General features: G+C 41.8%; 6 protein-coding genes across 6 annotated transcripts; 2 read left to right on the forward strand and 4 right to left on the reverse strand.

Annotated features, from left to right (window-relative positions):
* Positions 1-8,072: 8,072 nt before the first annotated feature.
* Positions 8,073-9,516, reverse strand: J4E79_010326 (uncharacterized protein; the record flags this gene model as incomplete). Its single annotated transcript, XM_049359165.1, has 3 exons — positions 8,073-8,644; positions 8,694-9,072; positions 9,121-9,516. The coding sequence occupies 3 exons, from the start codon at positions 9,514-9,516 to the stop codon at positions 8,073-8,075; spliced, it is 1,347 nt and encodes a 448-aa protein (XP_049206250.1).
* Positions 9,517-10,970: 1,454 nt separating this feature from the next.
* J4E79_010327 (uncharacterized protein) lies at positions 10,971-12,443 on the forward strand (the record flags this gene model as incomplete). The annotated part of the gene is made up of 3 exons (XM_049359166.1): positions 10,971-11,469; positions 11,520-11,585; positions 11,635-12,443. 3 exons carry the CDS (start codon positions 10,971-10,973, stop codon positions 12,441-12,443), a joined length of 1,374 nt encoding a protein of 457 aa, XP_049206251.1.
* A 1,674-nt stretch (positions 12,444-14,117) lies between these two features.
* J4E79_010328 (uncharacterized protein) lies at positions 14,118-14,806 on the reverse strand (the record flags this gene model as incomplete). The annotated part of the gene is made up of 2 exons (XM_049359167.1): positions 14,118-14,133; positions 14,217-14,806. The coding sequence occupies 2 exons, from the start codon at positions 14,804-14,806 to the stop codon at positions 14,118-14,120; spliced, it is 606 nt and encodes a 201-aa protein (XP_049206252.1).
* Positions 14,807-15,589: 783 nt separating this feature from the next.
* J4E79_010329 (uncharacterized protein) lies at positions 15,590-17,486 on the forward strand (the record flags this gene model as incomplete). The annotated part of the gene is made up of 4 exons (XM_049359168.1): positions 15,590-15,679; positions 16,104-16,478; positions 16,528-16,614; positions 16,662-17,486. The coding sequence occupies 4 exons, from the start codon at positions 15,590-15,592 to the stop codon at positions 17,484-17,486; spliced, it is 1,377 nt and encodes a 458-aa protein (XP_049206253.1).
* Positions 17,487-17,918: 432 nt separating this feature from the next.
* On the reverse strand, positions 17,919-18,610 carry J4E79_010330 (uncharacterized protein; the record flags this gene model as incomplete). The annotated part of the gene is made up of 3 exons (XM_049359169.1): positions 17,919-17,983; positions 18,034-18,150; positions 18,328-18,610. 3 exons carry the CDS (start codon positions 18,608-18,610, stop codon positions 17,919-17,921), a joined length of 465 nt encoding a protein of 154 aa, XP_049206254.1.
* A 249-nt stretch (positions 18,611-18,859) lies between these two features.
* Positions 18,860-19,669, reverse strand: J4E79_010331 (uncharacterized protein; the record flags this gene model as incomplete). The annotated part of the gene is made up of 3 exons (XM_049359170.1): positions 18,860-19,467; positions 19,517-19,574; positions 19,622-19,669. The coding sequence occupies 3 exons, from the start codon at positions 19,667-19,669 to the stop codon at positions 18,860-18,862; spliced, it is 714 nt and encodes a 237-aa protein (XP_049206255.1).
* Positions 19,670-19,927: the final 258 nt, after the last annotated feature.

Consider the following 19,927-nt stretch of genomic DNA (forward strand, 5'->3'; position numbering starts at 1 on the left):
TTCTTACACTCTTACCTCTAGTTCTTAAACTAGTACACTTAGTTCTTAAACCTCTACCTCTAGTTCTTAAACTAGTACGCTTAGTTCTTAAGCTAGCACGCTTAGTTCTTAAGCTAGCACGCTTAGTTCTTAAGCTAGCACGCTTAGTTCTTAGATTACTATACTTATTTTCTAAACTAAATTTATTACGCATAGGCTATTCTACGCTTAGTTTCTGCTAGGTATTATACGTTCTAATATAGTTAGACTTTTACCTAAAGACTTAAAGCTAGTAAAAGTAAGGCTCTACTAGTTAATAAGAAAATAGTTTCTATTCTACACTATAAGTCTAGATATATTACGCTAGAATACTATCTTTTTTATAAAAGTTTATATTCTTAGTAGTTAATTTATTAGAGTTACGTATATATCTAGAGTAGTAAGCTATAGAAAGCGCCTTATCTTAGCTTATACTAGTAAATATAGCATTAGATAATACTCTAGATCTAACTTAGATATAGACTAATACTTATTATATAAAGTAAGTAGTATAAGTACTTTTAATATAGTAATAAGCTCTAATAGTACTTAGAAAAAGTACTACGTAGAGGTTTAGCTTTTACTAAGATAGTCTAGCTTTAGCGTAAGTATAGTAATAGTAATAAGTAGACTACTATCTTTTTTATTTATACTAATTTTATAATCTAATAATATTAACTATAGGTTTAGATAAGTAGCTTTAAGTTACTACTTTTTATTCTTAGATAGTAGTTTCTATATAATTACTTTTAGAAGTTCTATAGTATACTTTTAGTTAAAGCTAAATAGATAAAATAGTAGTTTAATAGACTTAGATAAGTTCTATAGATAGTAGAGCACTCTAATAAAGTGCTAGATATATTTCTTATAAGTTACTAACTAGTAGCTAAAATATAAAAGTTACTTATTACTATCTATTTCTATCTTATAGTGCTCTAAGAGCTCTAGCGCTAGTTTTCTAATATTAGATTATTTAGCTATCTACTAGACGCGCTTAATAAAAGATTATAGAGTATTATAGATACACTAGAGTATAAAAAAGAAATTAGGTTTAGCGCTAGAGAGAGAGATTATATCTACTAGAAAGAGCTTATGTACTACTAATAGCTTTACCTAAACACTACTATATAGCTATTTCTTAAAATAGCTTAGCTTAATTTAGAGATCTAGAATCTAATAAAGCTTTTCTTTAATAGTTTATTAGATAGTAGCTATAGTATTCTATTTCTAGAGACTATTTAGTTAAATAGTAAGGCTATTATATACCTTATCTACTAAGATAGATAGAGTAAAGACGTTAAGAGTAATAAAAGTAAGCTACTCTAATACTATAAAAATACGCTAGTAAAGTTAACTAGCTATCTATATAGTATTAGAAGAGTTAATATACTTTTTTCTTATATCTCTACTACGCCTCTATAGGTTAATCTATTAGTGTTTATCTTTATAATACCTCTAAATACTTTACCTAGTTATATATATATAGTAATATAAAGTAATAGTATAGGTAAAGCTATTTATAAACTTAAATAATATAGAAATAGCTTTAGTAAAGTAAGAAAGTAGCTAAATATTATAAAGCTAGTAAGTAATAGTGTTAAGCTCTTTAGTAATACGTATAATTATATAGTACTATATAATATCTATAAGTAGTTTATAAAAGTTATTAAGATATATATAGATATACGCTAGTAGAACTATAAAGTAGTAGAAGTAGTATATAAGAATATAATATATTACATAATAATTAAATACTTAGAGAGATTATTCTATAGTTTAAAGGCTATAGATTATATATAAGTTAAATATAGGTTATAAAATGCGTAGTAATAGCGTATAATACGCAGCCTAATATAAAGAGGCGTAGTACTATAAGTTAGATATTAGAGCTAGTATAAGCTTTAGTAGCTAGGTAAATCTAGGTATTACTATAAACTCTATTCTTACTACTATATCTATGTATATTATTAAATAAATATAATTACTTATATACTAGCTTTCTATTAACTATAATATAGCTACTAATACTTATATATTCTATTACTAATATATATAAGATTCTTATAAATATAATAAGCGCCTTTAATAGTAGTATATAAAGCTTTCTATAGAAGAGTAATAAAGCTTTCTAAGATATAGCTTTCTATAACACGTATACCTATAAACTTCTAAATTAATACTATACGCGCTTTCTTATACGCGTATTTATAAGCTTTACTAATAGAGATAAGTTTCTATAGTTAGCTAGTTAGATTATCTCTACTATAGAGAATAATACTTCTTATAAGCTAGTTTTTATAGTATATTTACTTTTAGTAGCTATATAGCTAGTAAAAAAGATACTAAAGTATAGAGATAATAAATTTTAGGTAGACTTAGTGTATAACGTAATTATACTAATAGATAGAATTAATAAACTATAGAATAAGACTTTAGAAGACTTAGATAAAGATATATTAATAGTGCTTATAGAGTATAAGTCTAAGAATAAAAATAGTATTCTACCTTTAGTATAAAAACTACATTTCTAAGTAGTACTATTAAGAAAACGCGTAGCTTAGAGCTAAGTAAACTAGTTTTCTCTAGTGCGTATAAAGTAATTATAATAGAAGTAGTAGAATATAGAAAATAGTAAATATAACCTTTATAATAAAGATTTAACTAGTAGAAACTCTACTAGTAATCTATTTACGTAGCCTAATAAAGATAGCGTAGAGTTAAGTAATAATAAACTAGTTATTTCTAGGCGCTATAAAAGTGTAACTATTTAGTTATATTTTTAATATATATAAAATAATCTAACTATTAGTGTAAGAGTTATTAATATAATAGTAGAAAAAGAAGAAAAGAATAATAAAGAAATAGTTAGAGAAGATAATATAGAGAGAAGCGTATTAGAAACTATTATAGAAGAAGTGTAGAGTATAGTAGAAAAGAAAGTAAAAGAAAAAGTTATTTAAGAAGTAGAAGAGAAAGTAAAGAAAGGTATAGAAAAGAATATAAATAGAAGAGTAGAAGAAGAGGTAGAATATAAAGTAGAGAAAAACATAGTTACTAGAAAGAAAGATATAGTAGCTAGAGAGAAGAAGAAAGAGTAGAAAAATAAAAAAAGAGAGAAGAATAATAGTCTACTATAGAACGTAATAACAGAATAGAAAATTATATACGTAATAATAGTTATAAATAATAATTAATAGATAGAGATATATAGAATAGTAATCTAGTAAGACTTATAAATAAAGTAACACTATCTAATAGAGCTATAAGCGCCTATAGTAGATATACTATAGAAGAAGTAAGAAGCTTATAATAATATAGTAAAAAGAAATAAAATAATAATTACGTAGCTAATTAGTAGAAAGGTAGATAGTAATAGAGTATTTTATACGTTTATAAATACACTATATACTAAAGTAACTTTATTTTTAGTAAAGACGCGCTAGTTTAGTAACACTAGTTTATAGTATAATATCTAATAGTTTTTTTAAAACTAGCGCTAATAAAGTACTCTATTTATTAGATAATCTAGTAATTATTAAAGTCTTAAGTAATTCTAAATAGTTATAGCTATATTATCTAGAGGTTTACTAAAAGATAAAGTAAACTAAGACTTTTACTTTGCGTAGAATATATATATAAAGTATAAGATAGTAATAGTAGCTATCTATATTAGTATATAATAAGTAATAGTATTACTTAGGTAGGCGTACGTGCGTAAAATAGAGTAGATCTAACTAGAAGATAAGCGCGCTAGTAGAGACGTTATACGTAACTATTATAGTAAAAGCTAAGTATAGAGTAAAGCTATTATAGAACTTATTTAGCTAGTCTACTATTTACTATCTAGAGTAGACTATAAGGTATTCTGCGTAAGACTTAAACTAGTAACATAGTAGTATATAATTATATAGAACTTAGATTAGAGTAGTTTACTTCTTATTCTATATAAAAAAATATTAAACTAATAGTTTAAACGCGTATTACGTATAGATAAGTTAGACTTATTTCTTTAGCTAGTAAGAAAGAAAAAGTCTAATATATATAAAGCTAGTTAAGTGTTAGAAGAGTAGCTAGGCCTAGAGAGTATTAGAAGAGTACTAATTTCTAAAAAGGCTATACTAAGTATTAAAATAGTAATAAATATAGCTTATAGTAAGATCTATAAAATAAATAAGAGTAAAGATAAGAATAATAGTTTAGAGAAGAAAGATAAAGAGAATATAGGTATAGACGCCTTAGAATATAATAATTAAACTACTAAACTCTAGTAAGAACTATTATTACTAGATTTATTTATTCTAGTAAGCTCTAGTAAAGAAGATTAGTAATAAAATAGAATTTAATATTTAATAAGAGCTAAGTAGAGTTAAAGAATAAGTATAGTAGAAGTATAAGCTAACTATAGAGAAGAGTATAATAGAAAACTAGAAATTAGAGAAGATAGTATAAAAGTAATCTATATATATAGTTAGATAAAATAGGTATAATAACCTACGTAGTTAAGATAACTTATAAGAAAGAACTAGATATATTATTCTTTTAATACTTTATTATAGTAGATTAAGTTATTCTCTAGAAATATAGTATACTTACTCTTAGTTTTCTATAGAGTAAGACGTAATATAATTATCTTAGTAAAACTATTAGCGTTCTCTAATCTTACGCGCTAGATAGACTAGCGTTAGATAATATAAATAAGAGATTAACGTATATACTCTAATAATATAAATAGAAATACTTATAGTTAAAATAAAGTAAAAGAAGTATACTAATGTACGTAATAATATAGTAATAAAAGTTAGATAACCTACGCTAGTAAAGTAGAAATTAAAGAGATATAGACTTTATAAGCGTTATAAAAGTATAGATTAGAGAACTAGTAAAGATAGTGTAGAAACTTAAGTAAAGTAATAGTGTAGGCGTAGTAAGAGCGTAAATAAAGTAACTAGCGTAAGTGTTATAATAATATAAATAAAGTAACTTACGTAGATATTATAATAATATAAATAAAGTAACCTATATAGCGTTATATAGACTTAAAAAACAAAATCTATATATTTAATATAGTAGCGTTAATAAGAAAAATAATAGATATACTATATATAAGTAAACTATAAAGTATTATAAGCGTTAATTTATTACGCTAAGATAAGGTATATCTTAAGTAGGTAGAGATAACCTATAATATCTAGTATAGGCTTACTATAGTAGATAGTAGGCGTAACGTAAGCGTACGCTATAGTAATAATAATACTAAAACTAGTAATTAGTAAATAGAAGTGCTAGATATTATATAGTAAGCCTATCTATTATAAAATAAATATAGAAGTACTAATACTAAAGAGTAGGTAGAAAGGTAATATATATAGACTTAGTATTCTTAATATACTATAAAACGTCTATATAGCCTACTTAGAGTTATATATAAACTTTAACTTTTTATATTAGCGTAACTTTAATAATAATATATAATAGTGTATAGAGCGTAGTAAGTATTAAGAAAGAGAGTATATATAATTATAATACTACTATTAAAATCTAAAGATATATTTTAATAGTTAAGTATAAATAATTATAGCTATAAAGAATAAAGAAATATAGTAAGTAGCTAGTGTAGGCGCTAGTAATTTATTAGTAAAAGTAAAGAATCTAACTCTAATTCTTTATGTAATAAAGTTAGGCTATACTAAGTATTAAAATAGTAATAAATATAGCTTATAGTAAAATCTATAAGATAGATAAAAGTAAAGATAAGAATAATAGTTTAGAAAAGAAAGATAAAGAAAATATAAGTATAGGCGTCTTAGAATATAATAATTAGACTACTAAACTCTAGTAAAAACTATTATTACTAAATTTATTTATTCTAGTAAGCTTTAGTAAAGAAGATTAGTAATAAAATAGAATTTAATATTTAATAAAAGCTAAGTAGAGTTAAAGAATAAGTATAGTAGAAGTGTAAGCTAACTATAGAGAAAAGTATAATAGAAAACTAGAAATTAATAAAAATAGTGTAAAAGTAATCTATATATATAGTTAGATAAAATAGATATAATAATCTATATAGTTAAGATAACTTATAAGAAAAAACTATATATATTATTTTTCTAATACTTTATTATAGTAGATTAAGTTATTCTTTAAAAATATAGTATACTTACTTTTAGTTTTCTATAGAGTAAGACGTAATATAATTATCTTAGTAAGACTATTAGTATTCTCTAATCTTACGCGCTAGATAGACTAGCGTTAGATAATATAAATAAAAGATTAATATATATACTTTAATAATATAGATAGAAATACTTATAGTTAAAATAAAGTAAAAGAGATATACTAATATATATAATAACGTAGTAATAAAGGTTAAATAACTTATACTAGTAAAGTAGAAACTAGAGAAATATAGACTTTATAGATATTATAAAAGTATAGATTAGAAAACTAGTAAAGATAGTATAGAAACTTAAGTAAAGTAATAGTGTAGGTATAGTAAAAGTATAAATAAAGTAACTAGTATAAGTATTATAATAATATAAATAAAGTAATCTATATAGATATTTTAATAATATAAATAGAGTAATTTATATAGTATTATATAGATCTAAAAAATAAAACCTACACGTTTAATATAGTAGTATTAATAAGAAAAATAATAGATATACTATATATAGATAAACTATAAAGTATTAAAAGTATTAATTTATTACGCTAAGATAAAATATATCTTAAGTAAGTAGAAATAATCTATAATATCTAGTATAAGCTTACTATAGTAGATAGTAGATATAATATAAGTATACGCTATAGTAATAATAATACTAAGACTAGTAATTAGTAAATAAAAGCGCTAAATATTATATAGTAAGTCTACCTATTATAAAATAAATATAGAAGTACTAATACTAAAGAGTAGATAAAAAGATAATATATATAAACTTAGTATTCTTAATATACTATAAAACGTTTATATAGCCTACTTAGAGTTATATATAAACTTTAACTTTCTATATTAGTATAACTCTAATAATAATATATAATAGTATATAGAGTATAGTAAGTATTAAAAAAGAGAGTATATATAATTATAATACTACTATTAAAATCTAGAAATATATTTTAATAGTTAAGTATAAATAATTATAGCTATAAAGAATAAAGAAATATAGTAGATAGCTAGTATAGATACTAGTAATTTATTAGTAAAAGTAAAGAATTTAACTCTAATTCTTTATATAATAAAGTTAGTATTTTTTACTTTATTATACTCTCTAAGATCTAATTCTCTTACTACTACTTTAGCTAATTTTCTTCTCTTTTTATAATTCTTTTTTTTTATTTTATCTAATTCTATCTTATCTAATTACTAATTATAAAACTTTTTCTAAAATTTTCTATAGAAAGTAAAGTACTAGTCTACTTTCTTCTAAGCTTTACGCTAATAGTGTTTTTTCTTATTCTTAGTATTATAAAATTTAAGATTACTATTCTTTTTAGAAAGATAGTAGATAGTTTTAGATAGCTATATATTAATAAAGTACTAGTAATAGCTTTTATTTCTAGCTTTAGTACGTTTATAAGTACTATATCTATCTAAGTAACTAAAAAATAAAAAGAATATAAAAAAGATATAAAGTCTAAGAGCTAGTATACTACTAATAAAGATAAGATAAATATTTATAATAGAGTTTGTTTAAAATATTATATATAGATATATAGAAGAATTCTTAATTTTAGAGTAAAAGAAAGAAAGATTATAAGAAAGTAGGTAGTTTTCTAGTTCTATCTAAGTAACTAGAGTTTCTAACGTAAGCTATACTGTGCTTAGTTATACTAGATAGCTTAGCTATTTAGACGAATTGTTTATTAATCTCTACATAGTAAGCAACGCTACCTTAGCCTAACTAATATAGGTTAGTAGATTATCTAAGATAATCTACTATAGATTACAACTTGTAAATATATATAGGCTGTTGCGGAAGTGCGTATACACTATCTACTGTTTCTCGAGATATGTGCGCAGCAAGGCGAGCGACGCGATGCGACGCGACAGCTCACACCTTCTTCACTATCCAAACCTGCGCCAGGTATGCGTAGCGCGTCAACGCTCTCCGGTTGAACCCGTACTCTGCCTCTTTACTCCGAACCTTCTTGCCCTCGAACGTCAGGTCGCCGCACTCGTCGCCCAGATCCTCGAACTCAAAGCCCATCTCTTCAACAACGTCGACAATCTCCTCCAAGCTCAGCTGCACGAAAGGCCCGGTGCCGTACAGGAGTGGGCCGAAGTTGATCCATTTACCACCGGGCTTCAGTAGCCTCTGGATAGTGTCGAAATAGGCCATGAGGTTGCGCGCCGTGTCGATGAAGAAATGGGTGACGATGATGTCGTAGTGACCTGGTTGATCGTTGAATGCGGTGTTGAAGTCGCCCTCGACGAGCAGAACACCAGGGTTGGGGGCGATGTTGGGCACCGTTACACTCCGGGTCATGTCGGCCTTCGTAGCATGGTGCGACATTCCGTCGATGAATGGGTGTATGGTCACCGCATGCGCATCCTTTTGCGCTTCCATGTACCGGTATCCCACGTTCATGAACATTGACCACTCATTGATCGTGACCTCGAAGCCTGTCACTGCGTCAGTCGCCGCTCTTCTGCTCTTGCGCGCCACACTTACCTCCGAGATTGGCGACATCGTGGCCTAGCCGGCCGACGCCGGAGCCCGGAAGCAGTACCTTGAGCAGTGCGCTCTCGGCTGACTCTGCTTTAATGGCGCTCAAGGTGCTCAGTATGCATGGGAAGGCTTCGTTTCTCTCTTTCAGACCTTCGTCCGCCCAGTCGCGTACGTAATGCTTCAGCGTTTGAGCTGTCGCAAACTTGTCTGCTTGGCGCTTGTCTTGCTCTGCTTGCTTCATGTGCTCGTCCAGTTCTTCCTGGCCGATGCCGTAGAACTTCATGGCGTGCAAGGCTATACTCTTGGAGACCGCTGCATTCACGTAGATCAGCTCTTCGAGTTCATCGAGCTTCTTCGTGTAGGCGATGGTGTTCTCCAATGTCTGCTTTATTGTGAGCGACCGGTATCACAACGCGCACGTGCGACCGACCTTCTTCTGCTTCTTGCTGACGCTCTTGTACATACTCCGCCAGCGATCCAGCTCAGCCATGTGGCGTTCGCGGTACCTCGTATATGCCCACAGCGCTTCGAGTAGCCGGTAACGCGGATGGCTCGTTCCCCATTTACCGCTCTTCTTGTCCATTCTCTTCAGCAGCTGTAGCTTCTCCCGTCGGTGGCGGGGCGAGGCGCCGTTGTCGCTTGGTGGCATCGCACCCATCATCAAGGGATCTTGCGCGGCCTGCGCATTGTCCATAGCGATGTGGACTTTGTCGGCGCTCGGTATGTTGCTTGTGGCCTGGGCTTGGCTTTCTCCGCTGGGTGTTTCGGCATTAGCCAGAGCTACTGAGCTAAGGCCAGCGAGCAAGAACAGCAGGGATGACTTCATCTTCCATGCGCTCAGGGTGCGCTATCGTTCCGGATTACTGGCGACGCACAGTATCGCAATCCGAGTTTTACGGCTGAGTACCGTGCTGGCGCCAAGCAGGTCTTGATGTTAAGCGTTAGATACCGCATCTTGTGGGGTGTGGTTCGCGAAAGCAACAGTCTCTAGAAGAGCGTTTTACACCGTCGCGATGTCATGCCCGTAATCCACGACAGGAAGACGGCACCATGGGCTGCTGGGCATGCTCATGCGTAACGACGTGGCTGTCGTGAGACCTTACAAGCGTGACTCCGGAGGACATGTTGGGGAGCGGCTTTGAGCGTGTACTCATTGTCATTATCAGTTGCTGGTAAATGCGATACCACAGTTGTACGGTCCAAAGGCGCGCCTGCATACACCGGCGCGGAAGACGCGTACATAGAAGGTGCACGAGCCATCGCCGGAGCCACCCGTCGAGCTCTCCTTGGCGGGTGACTCCACGACTCCGACACTCTGGAAGAGCACGCAGCCTTCTGCCATCCTCACGCTGAGTCTCTCCGACCGCGGCTCCTCTGGCTTTACTCACGCAAGGTTGCCCATTCAAGCATTGCGCGATGGCCGGCTCCAGTCTCGACGGACGAGAAGTATAACGTCATCGCACAGAATGCGCATTTCACGGAGGTCGCGCATCCGCCGCACGTCGATACTAAAGACAGAGTCGACAGTCCACCTTTGACTCTTCAGATACCCACGTTTCCTTGAATCCTCTGGTAGTTCGGGCTCTTTCTTGGTGTGGAGATGAAGGTGCAGCGTAGCGTTCAGGGTTGAATCACCGACTACAACATACCGCCGGTCTGCGCAATAGTCATCAAACTATTATTGGGTTCCTGGGACAACGCCCACAGTACCGGGCTGTTTAGCACCCATACGGGAAGTCTACGCCGTACACACATCAGTCGCCCTGTACATTACGAACGGACTATCTAGGTTACTGAACTGCTGGCTTGCTGTCAGTCCGCAGTTCAAAGCTGAATGTTTGCAAAAGCACTTAGTCACTGGCCGCCCTAATGTTCGCATCGTTCCGCCCTTGAATGAGCCATTGGGAAAGTAGGACACACAAATACGCTTGGACGAGCAAGCATCGAGCCCTGCGTAGTAGCTCAAGAAGAGGACCGCTGCCCACCGCGACCAGAATGGGGCATTGTTCGCTTGAGTGAAGGTAAGGCAAGCAATTATGTGGTTGGTTGTGCCTCATCAAACACCGCGACGGGATTGTTTGCGCAGTTCCGTGGAGATGGGGAGACTCATAACATAATCGAGCGTTATATCGGATCCTTCAAGGTTAGAATACTGAGTGAATTGTCGACGCGTTTGGCTCCGTGCGGACTCACCTTCACTGCGACTCTCGCTTAGCAAAGCGCGACAACGGCCACAACACTCCGCAGCCCGTTCCCCTCCACTCACTCTACTTCCCCCAGATGTCATCCACAACACCAAAAGAAGCGCCCGCCAACGCTAAAGACATCGATATGGCTCGCCTCAGTGGTCCCGCTAACGCGACACCGAAAGCCGATCGAAAGCCGAGCCGCTTCCGCGGACTGTTCAGACAACAATCCAGCTCGAGCGCATCGTCCAGTCCCGGTACTCTGCAGAAGTCGCCTCCGCCCGTCGCTTCCAGCCCATTGGCGTCGCCGTATGTGCGCCCCGGATACGAACAGATCGGTCTGCTACCCAGCGAGCAGTCCATGCACAGTCTACAGGGACTTGGTGAGACCGAGGTTGGCGATGGTGAGACGATTGGCTCTACAGCAGTTGAAGGTGCCTCTCCAAAACGCCATGCTGAGGAAGCAGACCGTGATTCCGTTGAATCTGAGGTCGCCAAAAGCCAGGATACCTCTCCACGTAAAGCTGGTGATGCAGATAAGCGAAGCGGGTTGCCATTGGGTTCTTCCCACAGGATCGCAGAAGCCATGGACAGTAAGTGTCTATCCAGGGCGCTTCAATACTACATGCTAACACTTGAACAGACGCGGACAGCAGCCATATCAAAGATGCGTGGTTCGTGGACGCCGCAGGGCGGCAGAAATCGCCTGGTACGTCAAATTACTCACGATGTCAAAGCACCCACTAACAAGCTTGCAGACAGCCCCAGCTATCCCCAGCACGGCGGCCCTGTCGAAGACCCCAGTATGGTGCAGTACAAGACCACCAGCATCAAGCGCACAAACGACTTCCTTAAGACTGCTCGTATATCGCCACAACCCCCACTTCTCATCGACACCGCCGACGAGCACGGTTACTCCACGCTTTTGCATGAAGACGAACCCAGCCCCCGCAAGTCTTTCGCGTCTAACATCTTCGACGATGACAGTTCGCTGAGTCAGGGTATCCGCGAGTATGTTACCAGCAAGATCGCCGAAGCGCTGGCCGAACACAACCGGGAGCGTCAAGGCAATGCCAATCATACGGTCAACAATATAGGCCCGCTGAACGTCATATTCAAGATCGACGCGGCCGGCCTCGCCAAAGCCAATATCTCCAAGCGGTTGATCAGGGACGATGGAAAGATCGGCGACTTCCCGGAGCGCCTCACCATCGGTCCCTTCGAGATCTCGAATGCGCAGCTTGAACGAGACATTCAGTTTGGTGTCATGGCCATGTACGCGATTGCCTTCCTCAGCGCATCTCTTCTAGGACCGAAGACTCTGCTTCTTACTCTCTGGAAATCGGCGATCTTTATGGGGGTTTACGCCGCTCTGCTGCGTCAATTGTGCTGGACTGAGAAGGTCGAGCGCGACGTGCTGCTGGCGCCTGTGTGCTTCGTGGTTAGTGTGGCTACAGGCATGGGCGAGCAGCTGCTTGACCAGGTGCGCATGATGATGGTTGCGGTACTCGCTGAGGCTATCGAACGCGTCGCTCAGAGCTGTGATGTGCAGTTACATAGCGGGTAGATGACTCAAACAGTATGGTGATAGTTCATGTTCCGATTGGTAGCGGTCGTAAGCATACTTAGGCTCCCGCAGCTAAGGCTGACAGCTACATGAATGGTAAAACATTAAAATTCGTGATACCCTCGCAAACGGTGATGTAGTGAGGACGTCGGGGAATTCGTAGGTCAGACGTTGCAGTAGAAAACGCCTGCATGTACGTCATAGCTCGACGTACGACCAGGCGCTGCTTCGTTGCGCAGAACATCCTCACCTACATATCTGCGACCTGACGCCCAGTCATCACTGTATTAGCTTTCCGCTATGATGTGCTTTCTTCTTCCTGGACCAGTGTATCAACAATCCTTTCAAACCAACACGATAGACTGTTCGCGAATGGTGCTGTCTCGAACCGCTTCCCCGTGCATGTATCCGTCAAAATAACAGTCGCCGATAAACTCGTAATAGCCTTCAGGCGGCTTGTCCAACTGGCCGTCAAACCTGAAGTTGATTTTGCCATCACTCCAGAATCCATCCACAACTACGGGATTGAGTGCATCGCTTTCTTCTGTGTTCAAATGCGCGTGCCGCAGAATGAAGGGTACGTTTCCACCGTCTAGAACCCATACCTCGTCCTCTACACGAACGTGCGGATAGCAGAGGCCCTGGTCGTTGTCCCCGGTTTTGAAGTAGCGACGACCATGTGTTGTGACGGAGATCATGTGGCATAGTGTGGCATTGATCGTATCCTCTTTTCCTTCCACCCATGCAAGAAAGTGTTCGAGCCAACGCATTGTTGCCGGACTAGTTCCAGGACTAGATTTGAGATCCCACGCGTGGCCTTCTCTATCGACTGGAATGTCCAATCCACTAAGCATCGTTCGCCAAAACGCCATGACGTTATTCGGGCCTTTATAGAGATTGCTCTGCATACTAATGTGAGCTAACATGTCCAACGCACTCGAGTCGAGCGCGGATAGCATCCATCTCCTGAAGACGTCTTTATGTCTTATATCAGCATCGTCTGTCGGGGATATTAAGGTCTGTACGTCCTCGGATACAAAGGTAACTTTGCCTACGCGCCTGCCTACGACCTCAAGGCCCACTCGTCTTACCATCTCACCCGACGACCGCGGGGAAGCTCTTAGCAATACAGGCCTCGACCTGTGGTCGTCGGAAGCATTGAAAACACCATCATCAAATAATTTGTGCCGATCGAAAACTACATCGACGTCCATGCGATCGCAAGGCGCATCAAAGTCCCGCACCCAGGACGCCAGTTTGTCCGGCGCTGGGCCATATTGAGGGCCTGTCAGACTCTTCAATGACCCCCATTTGCGACAAAGCATTGTGTAAGTAGCCTGAAGAAAAACCTCCTCTTTAGACAAAGTGTAATCCGGGGTGAAGAATCGGTCATCAATGACCCCCAACAGCCCGTAGACCTTATCGCGCGGGTCCTCACACGCCCGAAACCCGTATACTACATGTTGTGTTTGTAGGTCATGTCGCTTGAGCTTGCCGCTGCCATCGCGTTTTCGATCATAATGAAGGCTCCGAGTCATGGTGCAGAAGTCCTTTAGAGCATTGATCATTGTAATAGGCATTTGCGATACGGGGGGATTGCAACATGGCTTCCAGGCATGTTGGTCGTAGTATAACCCGCAATCGGTGATCGTCTGAAGCGATATCGTCCATGTATCAAAGTACAAAGTGCCTGTCCCTGGTAGGATAGCTTCTTGTACGGTCCACAAGCGTGTCCACCAAGGGCTTCGATAGACAGCGAGGAAGCCTTCGCACATAGGATTGAAGTCGTCATCGGGCTTGTAGACAGCTGTATCGGGAGCTTGGGGTTCAAAGCATTGCCATTCATAGACATGGCGGCCACTCGCTAGCAAACGTACGATTTCGAATGGATCCGCTCCGTTTGAGTTGTCATTCGCTCCATCGCCAAGGCGGCATCGCGAGGCATCGCAGCCTAGCCAAATCCGTACTTGGGCGCATCCGGAATATATCTTGCCCATGAGGGCCACTTGGTGCGACCTCTCCGTCGGATCCAGCTGATTGATGCAAACAGCGTCTACCCACAGCGGAAGGTCGTTGTCCGGATCGCGCATGTGCCGAAGCGCCTGCTCGAGATTGGAGGTAACTTTGACCGCGACGCCATCGACCTCGATCAGCTTCGTGGCGTTTGGGTCGCCCCAGGTGTATGACAGAGCGTCATAATGCGGCTTCTCATGGAAGCTGACTGGACGAAGGCTACATCGAATAGGCTCCCATGCGTTGCCAGCGTGCAGGCTGAGAATGCGCAGGTACTCGCTCGCATGCGGTAAAGGCTCGTAATCAAGGTGGGCGTGGATTGGCTTGGCTTTGTTGGCGTGCACACCCATCGTGGGTGGTTGTTGCCTCAAGCCTCATCAAAGTGGGAGCTTGGATGCAGCTTACCGAGTGCTTCCTTCCGGCTACATCCTGCGTGCCTGCCAGGTCAACATGGGATAGCGAAGCGAGCCAAATCTGAGCTCCAAATTATCTGGGCCATTCCAGCGAAGCAACCTTATCCGCTCACCCTTTGCTTAATCTCTTGTGCGCTGAAAAGTAAACGTCGAGATGCACGCACAAGCTTCCTCTTCCCCAATCTTATCAACCCCCTCGCAGTCGCGATGCCGATCTCCTTGTACCCCGCCTCGCCTAACACGTCTGTTGATCCAAAAGCAGTATCTTTCCCAGTGCGCACGCATCAGCCGACTCCCGTACCCCAGCGACGACAATGCGCAAGGCTAGTTCCCACGATACAGTTCACCCACCTGCAGGCCAAATGTGGCGGCCGACTAGCTTAATAAGACGGCAAGTCCGTCCCGCACCACCCGGCAAGCGTACCCCTTGCCTCATCAGGTCGCGACTGTTTAGCCCACGCCAATAGACCGTGCGACAACCTTGGGAGGAGGCGCCCGGCTTTGACATGTGCGACTGCGACGCGGGACCGATAAGAACAACATCAACAACTGCATCGACTTAAGGCGCGCGTCTGGGACGTTGGGATTCCGGACATTCCGAGCTATTCTTTTCGCAGCGGCTTGCAGCGTTATCGTTAGCCCAGTCCTTATTCATCAACAGACCGACACCCTTATGCGCTGCGCGCCATCTATGAATTGAAGCCGTCCGCAGAACCCAAAATGGCCAACTTATCGCACACCCGAACGAACGACTCGATGCTTAAGAACGCCGCGCATCTTTCCGAAGACGTCCCACCCGAAGACGACGAAGTAAGCGGGTCCTCTAACATGAGAATAGTCGACTTTGGAAGAGATGGTACCGGCGATCCCGAGAATGGAGTGGTGGATGAAGCGCATCAACAACAGCCGCCAAGACGCAAAAAGAGGAGGTTTGGACTGGGGAAGAAGAAAGAGAGTTATAGCCATACGCATTACAAGGTTTACAAGAGACGGTGGCTTGGGCTGGGCCAGTTGGTGTTGTTGAACATTGTTGTTAGTTGGGATGTAAGTTGACACCTGACACCGTCGCCCGTTCCGTTGTTTGCTTCTGCGGGTGTTGCGAAGGGGTCTTCCGTTCCGGACTTTGAGCATTGCCCTGCGTTGTCGATCAGTGGTGTTGGGACAACGTCGCATGAACTTCATTCTTGAGCACCAAGAAACTGGGAAGCACGACTGTAACTAACACATAATTTAGTGGCTGACATTCGCCCCCATTTCAACAACCTCATCGCAATACTTCCACGTCCCGGAATCTTCCATCAATTGGCTCTCAACCGCCTTTCTCTTCTCCTTCGCCGCAACATGTCCGTTGACTATTTACCTACTCCATCGCGGTCCCAAACCATCCATCATCGCCGCATCCATCTTGCTACTGATCGGCAACTGGATCCGGTATGCGGGTACCAAGACCAACATCTTCCCCGTAGTCATGGTGGGCCAGATCTTGACGGGCTTGGCGCAGCCGTTTGTGCTGGCGGCGCCGACGCGGTATAGTGATATGTGGTTTACTGAGGGAGGAAGGATTGGAGCAACGGCGGTGGCGAGTTTGGCGAATCCCTTTGGAGCGGCGGTAAGTACCGACGCGGGAAGAAGAGGAAACGACGGCTAACAAGACATAGCTTGCATCTCTTATTAACCCTTTCTTGGGCGATGTACCGACTACGGTGTTGATAGTATCAATCATCGCAACCGTAGCATGCCTCCCGGTACGTCTTCCCACACCTCCACAACATATATGAATAACACCCCACAGTCCTTCTTCATCCCAGCGGCACCACCAACACCCCCCTCGGCTTCCTCTGTCATCTCCAAAACGTCAATCATGACCTCCCTGAAGCACATGCTACGCACCCCCGCCTTCTACCTCGTCTTCTTCACATTCAGCGTCTACACGGGCTTCTTCAACGCCTTCACCTCGCTGCTAAACCAAATTTTGTATCCATACGGCTACACCGAAGACGAAGCAGGTATCTGCGGCGCGGTACTCATCGTTGTCGGACTGGTAGCTTGCGCAATCACTTCTCCCATCATAGACCGCACACACGCGTACCTGCTCGGCATCAAGATCCTCTGTCCCGTGCTATCCGCAGCTTATCTAGCGATGATATGGGCGCCGCAGACGAGGACGATCGTCGCGCCGTATGTGCTCGGTGCAGTCTTAGGCGCATGTTCGTTCTCTCTACTTCCGATCGCGCTGGAATACCTAGTCGAGATCACCTTCCCAGCTAGTCCAGAGGTGTCTTCAACGATATGCTGGGTTGGGGGACAAGTATTCGGCGGCATCTTCATTGTAATCATGAACGAGCTCAAAGACGGAAGACCCGTGGATCTGGACGCCGTACAGGACGCGGGCAGGGATGAGGCTACAGGTGGGAACAGACCGCCTGGACATATGCTTTGGGCGCTGGTCTTCCAGGCTGTCGTTTGTGCGGTGGTCTTGCCACTGCCGCTTATGTTGGGTGTGAAGCGACTGGGCCTCGCTAGCAGAGAGGGCAGGCTGAAGAAGGATGTCGATGGCGATAGCGTTGTTGTCGCTGAAGAGGGGTCTGGCGAGGGCGTGCAGGGACACGAGCAATGACTCCTTGGGGACATGGATTCTGGTGACGATTACGAGGATGATGATGATGACGACGACTAGGGTTTCTTTGTAGGCTAGGTGTCCTTTACCTTGTCTTTTCGGGTTTATCTTGGGAGGGGAACTGGTTTCCTTGGTTCGTCTTTTTCATTATTATTGTAAACGGGGTTCATGTCCGCGTATTATCGATCAGGACGATGCTTTGCGTCATTCATGATATTGTTTGTGCAATGTCTTGATTTGGATCGGGAGATAGAAGTACAGTGATATTCTAAACACGACTCTAATATGTACAGTCATCCACGCATTTGACATGTCTTGATGCTTGCATTCATTCCATTCCGAAAACGGCTACGTTCCTACTACATGTCATGTACCAACATTGTATTGGTCTTCGCTCGTAGGAGGACGAGGATCGGCGGGGGTCGGGTCTGTTTACTTGAGCTGGGCGAAGAGCTTGGGGGCGGCGCATTGGGACGCGCAGTGGGCAAGGTGGAAAACTGGGGTTGTGTTAGATGTTGTTGTTGATGTGAGAGGTGGGTTGACGTACATTCTTCAACGCAGTCCTCGCTGGCCTTGCCGTCGTTCTCGATCTGGCCTGTTACCCGTTGGGCGCACTCGTCGTAGTGGTGCTTGGGGCCGTGGCATTCCTTGGACTCGGCGCATTCTGGGTGAGATGGTTAGTCACTGTTCCGTCTGCGGTGGCGCTGTGTGTGTGGTATCGGGCTTTGTCGGATACGGTGGGCTTCTTATCGACACGTCCGACCAAAGCCGAAGCCTTCCAGACACGCAATTGATCTCTGCAGCCGCTGGATTGCCATATTCGTACTCCGGGATAACTCACCCTGCTCAAGCTTCTCCTTTGGGTCGGGCTCCTCCTCGTCCTCTTCCTCCTCCTCAGGCTCATCCTCGTCATCGCCGCTCGGCTTGTGTCCCTGCTCGCCCGAGTCGCCGCCCTTCTTCGCATCCTGCTTGTTGACCTCGGCCTCGTCGCCGCTCTCCTCGTCGGTGCCGGAGGCGGGCGTCTGGGTGCTGGTGCCACCTTGGACGGGCGGTTGGCCCTCGGCGTCGGCCGAGGGGTGGGAGAAGGTCTCCCAGACGTCGGAGAAGAAGTCCGTGATACCCATTGTGGTGGCTCCGGGGCAATTGGGGGTCCTCGAGTGTGGGTGCGGGTGGTGGCGGAGGTGTTGGGCGATGGGGAACGAGAGCTGCGAGAGGTGTCATGCCGGGATCGCGAAAATGGGCGGTGCACGGGCCAGCGAATTGGTTAGCGGCGTCATGTAATTCTGAGGGCTCTCAGTGGTCTCTTCACTTTGCGATCACATCCGCCGTGTCTTCCTTCAACAATATGGTTTTCGATTCTACAAGAGACAGGTCTAGTTTCTATGTCTCTTGAACGCCTCTTCCACGCTCACTCCGCTGCCCACGTCCGCAATCACCCTCTCGTCCGCCTCGATCAGCTTCGGGAGTAGGTCGAGCAATTCGTCTACCTTGCCCCGTGGCACCGCGACCACGCCATTCTCGAAGGGATCGATCATGATGATGTCGCCGGCTTCGACCACCGTCTCGCCGATTCTCACGGGCACGTTGTGTGCATGGAACTTGGTCTCGGCGCCTGCGCCGATGACAGACGTCGCTTTGGACCAGATGGGCAGCTGCGTCTGATTCAGCGCAGTAATGTCCCGCACGCGACCGTCCACCACAATACCCTCTGCGCCGAGATGCTGCATGCGAGCCGCCATGATCCCTCCGACGACTGCGCACGACTGCCCTGGAGGCTGGCTGATGACTACAATGGTACCGCTCTCGGTGTAGTCTGCGTACGGTCTGGAGTCGGTAAGGTTGGTAGCCGGAATGCTATCCGCCATTTTGGGAGGGCTCGGGAACGACTTGGTCGCTTTCGGAATCATAAGGAAGGTAGATGCGGGCGCGAGGACCTTCTTAAGCTCAGGCTTGGGAATGCTGGATGTATGAAGCAGCGGTCCTGGCAAGGTTAACAAGTGATGTGACATAATGTCTTCAATTCATCGTACTGATATCAGCGAGGAAACCCGCGCCTGGTACGTGTAGCTTCAGTAGACCATCAGCGAGCTATGAGAGGTTAGCTGCACGTCTAGGCGTGGAGACGGTAAGCGTACATCACATGCTGCGTATTCGTACAGCTTCTTCCATCTTGGTGATGCCATTGTTCCGATTCGGTGGTATTGTAGGCGGGACAATGTATATGATCTGGACAAGCAATGCGACAAGCCATGAGGCTCTTTACCCCGCCAGCCGAGGTGCGCCGCGACTCTGGGAACTATGTCTTCTCCAACATGGACCTAAACGACCCTGAGTATCGTATGCGTGACCTCAGATGTAAACTTCTCAGTCAATCGGACAGTCAAGATTGATCGGTTGCACCTGCTTCATCTACGTCATCGGCCAATCGCCCTGAGCCCAGG

Source organism: Alternaria viburni (genome assembly GCF_023758015.1).
Source record: "Alternaria viburni strain BMP 2772 chromosome Unknown scaffold_30, whole genome shotgun sequence".
NCBI lineage: Eukaryota > Fungi > Ascomycota > Dothideomycetes > Pleosporales > Pleosporaceae > Alternaria > Alternaria viburni.